We start from the raw sequence: 12,127 nt of genomic DNA, 5'->3' as shown, positions 1-12,127 counted from the left end.
GAATCTCTTGACTCAGAGATACTCAAAATAGAAATCAAGGTAATACTTGTCTGTACATTACTAGGTCTACAATACAAGGACCCACTAGGATACTTGTTATCCACCTTGGAGTTCTGACACGACTGATAGTGACCATGGCGCTTCTCAGAGGATACAGAACTGTGCTCTCCAACAAGGCATTTGATGGAAGTTTCGCCTCCCTTAAGGGTCTCAGTCTCACAGAGCAGCATAACTGGCTTATTGAGATCAGTTGAAATTAGTTGAATCAAAGATGTCCTGTTTCAGTCATCAGGGGTGAATTGTAATGAGTCTGTCTGGCATCTTTTTTTTTGAAAGACTTCAGTATTTTTTAGAACACTTTCAGGTTTACAGAAAAATTGATCAGAATTTACATACTTTCCACTTGACCCTTTTCTCTGCATCCACACAGTTTGCACTACTTTTCATGTTTTGTATTACTGTAGTACATTTGTTACAATTTCTGACCCATATTGGTGCATTAGAGTGCACAGTGTATATTAGCAATGACTCTGTGTGTTACACACTGCATGAGTTTTGGCAAATGTGTAATGACATGGATCCATCATTTCTGTATCATGGAGTGTAGTTTCACTTCCCTAAAACTCCCCTGTGCTCCACCTATTGACTCATGCCTCCCTCCAACCCCCAAATCCTTCACAACCAAAGATCTTTCTACTGGCTCATGATTTGTCTTTTCCAGAATGTCATGTACTTGGAATCATATACTACATAGTCTTGTCACATTGGCTTCTTTACTTAGGAATATACTTTTTAGGTTCTCCATGTGTTTTCATGGCTTGATACCTCATTTCTTTTATCACTAAACAGTATTTCACTGTATGGATACACCACTGATTATCTATTCAACACTTGAAGGACACCTTCTTTAAAACTCTAACTCTTGCCAATTGTGAATAAAGCACCTATAAGCATTCAAATGTAGCTTTTGTGTGAACATAAGGTTTCAGTTCATTTGGAAAAATACCAAGGTGCCTTATTGGTGGATGTTATTCCATGTAGCAACAGTGTAGTTTGTTTTCAAAGAAAGTTCCTGTCTTCCATTGTAGGCACAAAAAATTCCATTCCCGCCAACAGTGAATGAGGATTACCTGTAGCTTTGCATCTTCAACGATATTTAGTGTTCTGACTGTTTTGAGTTTTCCACATTTAATAAGTGTTTGATGTTACCTCATTGTTTTATTTGCAATTTCCTAATGACTTTTCATGTGAAGCATGTTTGTATATTGCTTATTTCCTATCTATATATCTTATTCAATGATCTGTCTTTTCACATCTTTTGCCCGTTTTTTAGTTGGGTTGTTTGTCTTCTGACTGTTGAGTTTTAAGAGTTCTTTGGATATTTCTGATACCACTCATTTATCAGATAAGTGTTTTACAAAGATTTTCTCTTACTCTGTAAATTGTGTTTTTATTCTCTTACTGTCTTTCTCAGAGTAGGAGATTTTCATTTTAAGGAAGTACAATTTTGTTTCTTTTCTTTTCTGGACCTTGCTTTTTGGCTTGTGTCTAAAAATTCATCCAACCCCAAGATTAGTTAGTTTTTCTCCTATGTGATATTCTAGGAGTTTATTCCTTTGTAATTTTACATTTAGATCTGTGATGCGTTTTGACTTAATTTTTGTAAAAGGTGTAAGTTCTCTGTCTACATTCATTTTATGTGTGTGTTTGCATGTGGGTATCCATTATTTCCACCACTGTTTGTCTAAAAGACTTACTTTTTCATCTGAATTGCTTTTCTTTCTTTGTCAAAGATCAGTTGACTATATTTGTGTGGGTCTATAAGGAAAGCCGTTGACTCATATATCTTTCAACCTTGTTATACTCTCTTATTAATTCCAGGAGTTACTTCTCTTGTTATGAATTCTTTCTGAGGTTTCACGGACACAATTGTGCCATATAGAACAAATGTTATCCATTTAGCTGCAGAATTCATAAAGGTGTTCCTTCTCAAGTAGTGAGAGTCCTATTACTAGTTTGGTATCATAAATGGATGTTAGATTTTATCAAATCCTTTTTTATTTTATTTCCCCCTCCTTTCCTTTTTTATATTAGTAATATGTCTTCCCTGTTTTCTTGGTTATCTTGACTAAATATTTAAAAATTTTATTAATCTTGTCAAAGAACCAGCTTTTTTTGTTTTAATTTTCTCTGTTGGTTTCCGACAATTACATTGATTTCTTTTCTAATTTTTATTATTAGTTTTTATTGTGCTTATTTTGGGTTTTATTTGCTCTTCCTTTTATTGTTTCCTAAGGTAGATGCTTACATTTTTGATTATAGATCTTTGGTTTTCCCAGTGTAATTGTTCAATGGCATAAATTTCCCTCTAGGCACTGCTTTTGCTGCATCTAAGAACTTTTGTATGTTCTGTTTTCATTTCATTTAATTGAAAATAATTTTTCACTTCTCTTGAGACTTTTTCTTTGATCCTCTGTATTATTTAGAAATGTATTGTTGAATCTCCACATATTTGGGAGTTTTCCAACTATCTTCTTGTTATTGACCTCTAGATGAATGCCTGTGTGGTCTGAGAGCATATTTTATGTGATTTCTGTTCTTTCAGATTTGTCAAGGTGTGCTTTATGTCCCAGAATGTGGTTTGTCTTAGTGAATGTTCCACGTGACCTTGAGAAGAATGTATATTTTGCTGTTGTAGCATGAAGTGTTCCATGAAGAAATCCACTTCTTTCACAGTGCTATTCCATTCACTTCTGTCCTTTCTCATTGCCTACTGGAGTTTATAATTCATAATAAGAGGGTGTTGAATTCTCCAACTATTGAACTCAATTCATCTATTTCTGCTTGTATTCTATCAGCTCTTGCCTTATGTATTTTGCCTCTCTCTTACGCACATACACATGAAGTATTGCTGTGCCTTCTTGGAGAACAGACCCCTTTATCATTATGTAATGCCCCTCTCAATCTGTGAATTTTCCTTGGTTTGAAATCTGCATTATCTATTCATGTACATATGTCAACTTTCTTTTGACCTGTGTTGGCATGGGATACTTTTCTCCATCCTTTTACCCCTCATCTATGTGTGTCTTCATATTGAAAGTGGATTTCTTATAGACAGTATATAACTCAGTTTGTTTTTTATAAATCTGATATTACTGTATCTCTCAATTATATTAAGATCATTGATGATTAAGGTGGTTATTAATACAACTGGATTAATATCATCTCTTTTACTATTTCTTATATCTTGCTCTTGTTGTTTCTTTTTGTCTTCCACCTTCTTTGGCTGAAATTCAGCGTTTTATATGATTCTTCTTTTTCTTTTCTGTTAGAATATCAATTGCACATTTTTTAAAAAACTCTTTTAGTGCTTGCCCTTGAGTTTTCAATACTCATTTATAACTAACCAACCTTTTCTGCCAAATAACACTACACCACTACACTACATGCAAGTACTTCATAACACAGTATTCCCTGTTTCCCCATCCTGTCCCTTGTCACATTGCTGTGATTTATTTCACTTGTCCATAAGCTGCTCATTACCAAATACATTGTTGCTAATATTATATGAAACAAAATGTAATTTGTTATATTAATTGTAAGTATATAAAAGATATTTTACCTTCATATTTTTCCTTTTGTAATCCTTTACCTTTATCGTTTACATTCTTTCCAATAAATTTTTGAACATTTCATTCAAAGCAGGTGTACTCGAGACAAATTTCTTCAATTTTATCCCAGAAAGCCACTATATTTCCTTTGTTTTTGAAGGATAATTTTCCTTGACTGGAATTCTGAGAGAGTGGTTTTCTATTTTCAACACTCTACTCTGTTCTTGTTGCATGGTTTTTTGAAAAGAAGTCCAGTTTAATTTGAATTTTTGTTTCTTTATACCCAAGGTGTATGTCTTCTCCTGCACTTTTCACTATATTCCCTGTCTTCAATTTTTCTCTAGTTTCAATAGGATAATCTTCGGTGTGCACTTTTGTAGCTTATCATGTTTAGTGTTCTCTAAGCTTCCTAGATGTACAGTTTGCCAGCTCTCATTAATTTTAGGATATTTTGGTGATTATTATTTCAGTTGTTTCTTCTATTACTTTCTGCCTTTTTTATTTTCATTCATGTATTCCTGTTATGGGTAATTTAAGCCTCTGTTAAAGAGGGTTGTCCTAGGCTTCATGGATATTGTGTTCTGTCTTTTTTGTTCTTTTTGTCTCATAATGATAATATTTGTTTCATTAGATAGCATTTATGTAATTTCCCAACATGCTCTTGACCCTGCCATTACAGAGAAATATGAATTAATATGGTCACAGTAAAAATGAATAAATAATTTCCATGTGTTCTTGATGATGTTCAATTGATGAGGAAATGTGTACAGAAAACCAGTGAGTTTTCAATGATCACATCATAGAATAAATGTTTGGAGATGACAGAATCATACGTAACCTTCCTACTCATAGAGTGTAGATGCCTAGTGCTGTTAATCTCATGCATCCTCCTCTACAAATATTTGTAATGTTTTAGGACTCGGTGGCCATTGAGGATGTGACTGTGAGCTTCACTCTGGAGGAGTGGGCTTTACTGGATCCTTCACAGAAGAAACTCTACAGAGATGTGATGTGGGAAACCTTCAGGAACCTGGCCTCAGTAGGTAAGAACGAGGACATTCCTTCACTACATCAGTGAGAGGACAAGTGTTTCTGGCCTGTCAATGTTGTTCCAAGATGTAGAATGTGGAAAGGTGAGATATTGGTAAATAAAATAGAAATGGTCATAGCTTATCATGGTCTTAGAATCTAGAATTTTTTCTATAATTTCTAATACTTTGTAATCAACTTTTGGGGTCTGCGTTTCAGGGAAAACATGGGAAGATCATGATATTGAAGAAAAGTATCAAAAGCAGGAGAGAAAACTAAGGTGAGTCACATTCACAATAGAAAGCAGTGTCTCAGGTGAGAATCCTGGTATGTTATGAAATATTAAAAAGATGCAAACAAAACAAATAACTGTTGCTCCAAATTTAGCTATTCTTAGAAAATTTTCACTGAATAGACTTTCTGAAATGTGATGTAGAGGTTCAGCTTTTGCAAAGTAGCTGTCTTGGAAACAGTATTAATAAACCCTATATGTGAATATCACTGTTTGGATAATAGCAGGGGTGAGGTACTCTTGCAGAGTATTCAGGTTATTCAAGTTCTGAGCATTCAGACAAGGCAGAAAACCTAAGCTTTTCCTATAAATCACAATAAATATGACAAATACAAAATTGTTATAAGGAAATCATTAATAATGTGCTCCTCATTTTTTACAGAAGTCATATGGTAGAGAGACTCTGTGAAAGTGAAGAGGGTGGTCAATGTGGAGAAAACTTCAGCCTTCTTCCCAATCTCAAACTGAAAAAGAAACCTACTGCAGCAAAACCGTATAAATGCAGTGCATGTGGAAAAGTCTTCATGCATCATTCATCCCTTAATAGGCATGTTAGATGTCACAATGAACACAGACCACATGCCTATCAAAAATGTGCTGAGAAGCCATATAAATGTAAGGAATGTGGGAAAGCCTTCCCTTTTCCCAGTTCTCTTCAAATACATGAAAGAACTCATACTGGAGAGAAACCCTATGAATGTAAAAATTGTGGTAAAGCATTCATTTCTTCCAAGTCTCTTCGAATACACGAAAGAATTCATACTGGAGAGAAACCCTATGAATGTAAGGAATGTGGGAAAGCCTTTACAGCTCCCTCAAGCCTTCGGTCACACATGATCTCTCACACTGGAGATGGACCTTATAAATGCAAGGAATGTAGGAAAGTATTCATTTCTCCCAGTGCTTTTCGAATACATGAAAGGAGTCACACTGGAGAGAAACCCTATGAATGTAAAAATTGTGGTAAAGCATTCACTTCTTCCAAGTCTCTTCGAATACATGAAAGAATTCATACGGGAGAGAAACCCTATGAATGTAAGGAATGTGGGAAAGCCTTTACAGCTCCCTCAAGTCTTCGCTTACACATGATCTCTCACACTGGAGATGGACCTTATAAATGTAAGGAATGTAAGAAAGTATTCATTTCTCCCAGTGCTTTTCAGATACATGAAAGGAGTCACACTGGAGAGAAACCCTATGAATGTAAATATTGTGGTAAAGCATTCATTTCTTCCAGGTCTCTTCGAATTCATGAAAGGAGACACACTGGAGAGAAACCCTATGAATGTAAAAATTGTGGTAAAGCCTTCAGTGATCCCAGTAGTTTTCGAATGCATGGAAGACTTCACGCTGGAAAGAGACCCTATAAATGTAAGGAATGTGGAAAAGCCTTTATTGCTCTCACAAACCTTCGAGTACACATGATCACTCACACTGGAGTCGGACCTTATAAATGTAAGGAATGTGGAAAAGTTTTCATTCATCCCAGTTCATTTCAAATACATGAAAGGAGTCACACTGGAGAGAAACCCTATGAATGTAAAGAATGTGGGAAAGCCTTCAGTTTGTACGCTAACTTAAAAAAACACCAAAAAACTCACACAGGACGGACACCCTTTGTATGTAAGGAATGTAGTAAGGCTTTTATTTCACTTCAAGCTTTCCAAATACATGAAAGAAATCACACTAGTGAGAAATTCTATGAATGTAAAAAATGCAATAAAGCACTCACTTCTTACAGTTCTTTTCGAAGACATGAAAGAAATCACACTAGAGAGAAACCCTATGAATGTAAGAAATGCAGTAAGACATTCGCTTATCCCAGTTCTCTTCGAGTACATGAAATAACTCACACTGGAGAGAAACCCTATGAATGTAAGGAATGTGGGAAAGCCTTTAGAGATCCCTCAAGCCTTCGATCACACATGATCTCTCACACTGGAGATAGACCTTATAAATGTAAGGAATGTGAGAAAGCATTTATTTCCCCCAGTGCCTTTCGAGTACATAAAAGGAGTCACACTGGAGAGAAACCCTATGAATGTAAAGAATGTGGTAAAGCATTCAGTTGTAGCAGTTCTCTTCGAGTACATGAAAGAATTCATATTGGAGAGAAACCCTATGAATGTAAAGAATGCTGTAAATCATTCAGTCGCACCAGTTCTCTTCGAGTACATGAAAGAGTTCATACAGGAGAGAAACCCTATGAATGTAAGGAATGCAGTAAAGCCTTCACTTCTTCCAGTTCTCTTCGAGGACATGAAAGAGTTCATACAGGAGAGAAACCCTATGAATGTGAAAAATGCAATAAAGCCTTCATTTCTTCCAGTTCTCTTCGAGGACATGAAAGAGTTCATACGGGAGAGAAACCCTATGAATGTAAGGAATGTAGGAAAGCCTTCAGTTCTCATCAAAATTTCCAAATACATAAAAGAAATCATACTGGAGAGAAACTGTATGAATGTGAAAAATGTCATAAAGCATTTAGTTTTCCCAGTTCTCTTCGAAGACATGAAAGAACTCATATTGAAGAGAAACCCTGTGAATGTCAGGAAGGTGGGAAAGCCTTTCTTTCTCATACAGACTTGTGAGGATATGTGAGAAGGCACACTAGAGCAAAACATGTAAATATAAAGAATGCAGGAAAGCCTTTTGTCATCTGAGTTCTTTCTGAAGGCATAAAAGGAGTCACTTGATAAAAACCTCTGGAATGTAAACAGCGTGGGAAAGACTTCAGATGGCCTACATCCTTCTATGTGAATCTCTTACCAAAAAGAAATATAAATGTAAGTCATGAAAAAGCTTGATGGAAGTTTACTTGTGTATGATGTTCTAGAAAACATTCAACATAAGAGAGTTGTGGTAAAAGTTGTAAACATACTGTGTTTACGCAGCCTCTTTCCTAAAGTGCAGCATTGGATTGTGGGTTTCTATTAATTACTTTCAGAAATGAACATTGAAGTGAGATAATTCTGAAAGTCATCCTTCATCAATAGTATATAAGATTACTAGGTAGTAATCTTTTTCCTTAAATCTGTTAATAGTATTTTCTCTTTAATTGTTTTTTATAATGTTTTAAGTGTTCTGTATTAAGGGGCCATTGAAAAATGACATTTTGTGTGTGTTGGGATTTTCTTACTGGCCTTGTATCACAGTTCCTGGATATGCCTCATCCATTGTGTATATTGTTCTTTTCTCAGAGAAAACTCTTTTTGGAGGGTGCTGAGTATAGAAGCCTGTTTTTATTTTCCATGCCATTAAACATTTGGAACAAAGTTTTATGTGTGGCAAGTTTATCAAAGAGTATAGTTTCATGGGAATTCTTATTTTCATATTTGGGCCTTTCCTTTTTGTCCTTCCTTCTGACTGGTATTTGGTGAATAGGCTTTGAATCTTGCAGAGGCCTGTGAGAGGGCAACAAAATCGAGAGCTGGAAATATCACCCTTGTATTATGTTGTGTTGATGAGGGTAATATTAAGAACCAGATCTTTAAGAATCTATCCCCTTTATGGTTCCATGCTGGAATTCACCAGTAGCTTCACTTGCATGAGATTTGGACGGCAAAAGCAAACAAGGCATTACGCAGATTTTGGAGCCACCACACAGGGGGAGAGACAGCTACATAGGAGCTCTGAGGACACAACTTTCTGTCCAATTTTCTGGGTTCTTTGGCCCTTTAGTCAAGAGTATCTTGAAAACCACACCAACTGTTAGATTTTCATTTTCATAGAGGTGTATTTTCCACTGATGTTTTCAGAAGTTTCACATCAAAAATCCATTAGGGTTAGGATTTTTCTGTAAGGCCTCCTGGAACCTAATTCAGACTTTTCTGGTTGAGATGTTCTCTGATTCCTTTCTTCTCTAGATGATATCTGTATGAGATCTAATTTATATAGTAAATACTTTATGCTAGTGAATATGTTTCCCTGATTCACCATGACATCTACAATGGGACATAAAAAGAAAGATATAGAAGTTTGTTTCTCTCCTGCATTGTGCAGAGGCTGCATTGACCCAGTTCTTCCATGTGAGAATAATTTCTTTTCTCAGGTCAGGAAGACTGTGTGTTTCCTATTACTTGCAGCCAAAAGTATTCCCTCAATGCATTTTCAATAATGTTTGATTGTACGTCATTAAAACTGTCCATTTCTTGGTGAAATGAACGCTTCTGTAGTTGTTTCATTGTTATATTTTACCAACTGTTTTCTAAACCATGGTATGTTAATAACTAATATTGTGGCTTTCATTTCCTCAGAGAATATATTAAATCCATATTTATTATGGATTTTCAGAATACTTTGCAAGTTTCTCACTTAATCATTATACATTATAAGTCAATTTTATCATGTGCATACAAATTCAGCTATTTTTTCCTCAGGCAAACTTTATCTTTTATTTTATGGTTATAATCTTTGTCACGAAAGTAAGTTCTCATTCATTCTTAACCCCAAACTTAAAGATATGTTCCACTTCTCCACCAGAATTTTTTTTTAAAGATTTTATTTTTTTCCTTTTCCCCCCCAAAGCCCCCTGATACATAGTTGTATTATATTCTTCGTTGTGGGTCCTTCTAGCTGTGGCATGTGGGATGCTGCCTCAGCATGGTTTGATGACCAGTGCCATGTCCGCGCCCAGGATTCAAACCAACGAAACACTGGGCCGCCTGCAGCAGAGCACGCGAACTTGACCACTCGGCCACGGGGCCAGCCCCATTAACCCCAAATTTAAAAATCCTGGTTTTTCCAGTGCCCGCTTGCCAGTAACTTGCAGGATTTCATCTGTAGTCAAAGAGAGGGGTGTAATGAATTCTAATAAGAATGACCACAGACCATGAAGGACTGAGAGGTTTAAGAGAAACGGTGCTCAAAAGGACATCTTACAAGATTTTGGCTTGTGTTTGTGGATTTGATTGCTATTCAAGAAAGCAAGTCATTTTCTGTATTTAAAGCTGTGAGGGGGTAAACAATTCTATCTTTGGTAAACATAATCATTGTTTTCTAGAAGACAAAAACAATGTAGTGGAACTAAAGTTAATTTGTAAGAAGCTCCAGTTAGTCATTTTAGTAAGAAGGGAATATTACTCATTTTTATAATTTGGAATTTTATCTTTCACCAGTTTTTCTGGTATGGTTACAAAATACCCTTTCTTTTGCCTTGACAACTGTGTAAATTTGATGAAGGAGGTATGTGACATTTTTCTCTTCACCAGGATAAGTTTTGGCCTGGCAGTGGATGCAGCCAGCTCCTGGGTCCTCTGGAGCAGCTTTTCCCTGTCCTACTTATAGTCAAACCAGTGATGTATTTCCCATGGTGTCTTAGACATTGTTTACCATAAAGTATCTCAATTAAAATATATAAATTCACTTCTTAGTGTACTACATAATATTTTTAATGTCTTCTTTAATATCTTTTTAATAAAGGCCCTCAACTCAGGCCTTTGAGTTTAGATAAATTGTGAGACAATACACACCTAGCAAGGGAGAGAAACAGGACCACTGTGCCAATCAAGCCTTTCTTTCTCAGAGACTGTGCTCTTGATGCTAATGTTTCAACATCCCTCACATGCCATGCACTATGGAGACAATGTACCTAATTTAGGAGAAATAAGGCAGGTAGGATTTATATATAGCTGCATGAAATAAACAAATTCTCACAGTCATGGGGTTTATATGTTTGTGGGAAAAGAGATGGCTAGCAAATGATAAAGCTGTGCTTTGTAAGGTGGAAATAAGGGCCTTGAAAGAAAGGTAAAAACAGTATAAGCTAACAAGGAGGCCAAGGTGGGTAGATATCCTTTCTGTGAGGGTAGGGGTGAGTGAGGATGTCATTCTTGTTATCTGGGAGTTAAAACTTCGTATTGATTTAGGCAACAGACATTTGTGATGTCTTTTTTTGTGTTTAATATTCTAGGAGAGGATTTTCACTTACGTTTAAATATTTAAAATGTTATAGTATTTGGCATTTTCATTTTGCTGCTCTACAGACTGAATATGCTATACCCCACTAAACCGTGGAGTTCCTCCCATTTACAGAAAGAGTTGCCTTCATCTGCAGTGTCCTAGCTCATCCTGAGTGTATTCTATCATTAGAGTCATAACTATGCAAGTCCACTGTGATCTCGCAGTGGAAACCTCAAAAACAGCTCTGGGTGTTTAGAGGCAATCATCCGAGGAGTAATGAGGTGAGCTGCAGAGAGAGGGTGTCATTTGGAGTAGTATCCTAATGAGTATAAAAGGAGAAATGGGAGATTTTCAACATCTTTTCATCTCAGGAGTGGCTGGAAGTCTTATTTCAGTGGTTCACAAAGCCCCATAGTCCAGATTGCTGTTCACACGTTTCACTGCCATATGCCTAGACATCCAGCACATATTGTGGAAATGTGGGAAACATTAACAATTTTGAGGTTTAGAAGAGCAAGGGAAGTTCAATCTTTTCCATTTGTTTAGTGTCAACTTATGTATCGGAGAGGGTCCTGTTCAAATGGGCACCGCAAGTTCTTTTAGGGTGATGATGTATTTTCCATCTTTTGAATGCAGTATTACTATACATGTGTGAAAACTCCTAAATACACTAAAAATATTTTATATATATTTTTATTATACGTATACATGTCTGTATAGTAAAGAAAACACATAACACAATTGCTTTCAGATGCCAGGAGAATGTTAACTTTCCTGAACCATGATTTAATGTGCTCAAGTCTTTCCACCACTGTGGGATCCTTCTTAGGAAGAATTGGAGGAGTGGGGAAGAAGGACTCAGTCCTCTGCGGCCTTTCTTGCAGCCTTGTCTTAGTAAAAAAAAAAAAAAAAAAAAAAACATTCCCTAGAGCTGTCCCTGCCCTCATCTCATACACATGACCTTAGTGAGAGGCTCCCAGAACCTTTGAGTTTGAATGAGCCTCCTTGGACAAACCTTAGGAATTACAGTGGTTCTATGCCTGTGGACTCCTCGTTCATGTGCATCAGCATCATTTTTTTCATTGCCATCCATAGACCGTTTCCTGCTGTTCATTTCCCATCTCAAACCTTGCTCTGTGCCTGCTGACTTGGAAACATCTTTAGAAATCCACACATGTCCCACTCTGCAAAATTCCTCTGAGGCAACGGGAGGGGGCAGTGAGCTGAGAGGGTGACAGAAGCAGTGGTAGAACCCATGTCAGGGGCACATTCTGGCAGCCACAGTGATGCAGCC

The 12,127-nt window shown here is 36.5% G+C and overlaps 1 protein-coding gene across 12 annotated transcripts in view; it reads left to right on the top strand.

Moving 5' to 3' along the window:
* Positions 1-12,127, top strand: part of LOC100064925 (zinc finger protein 709) — a 78,610-nt gene that overhangs the window by 32,527 nt on the left and 33,956 nt on the right. For 7 of the 12 annotated variants that reach the window (XM_005611862.4, XM_014741471.3, XM_070274011.1 and 4 more), the window contains 3 exons: positions 4,528-4,654; positions 4,860-4,920; positions 5,315-8,207. In XM_005611862.4, the coding sequence (XP_005611919.1) occupies positions 4,528-4,654; positions 4,860-4,920; positions 5,315-7,523 (2,397 nt within the window). In that variant the 3' untranslated portion in view covers positions 7,524-8,207. Of the gene's footprint in view, positions 1-4,527; positions 4,745-4,859; positions 4,921-5,314; positions 8,208-12,127 lie in introns of those variants that run through there. The other 5 variants (XM_023645329.2, XM_070274014.1, XM_070274015.1 and 2 more) reach the window with 3 other exon arrangements.

This window comes from Equus caballus, chromosome 7 (assembly GCF_041296265.1).
Source record: "Equus caballus isolate H_3958 breed thoroughbred chromosome 7, TB-T2T, whole genome shotgun sequence".
In the NCBI taxonomy this organism is placed as follows: Eukaryota; Metazoa; Chordata; class Mammalia; order Perissodactyla; family Equidae; genus Equus; species Equus caballus.
The sequence above is the reverse complement of the archived record's forward strand: the minus strand, read 5'-3'. Positions and strand labels throughout refer to the sequence as shown.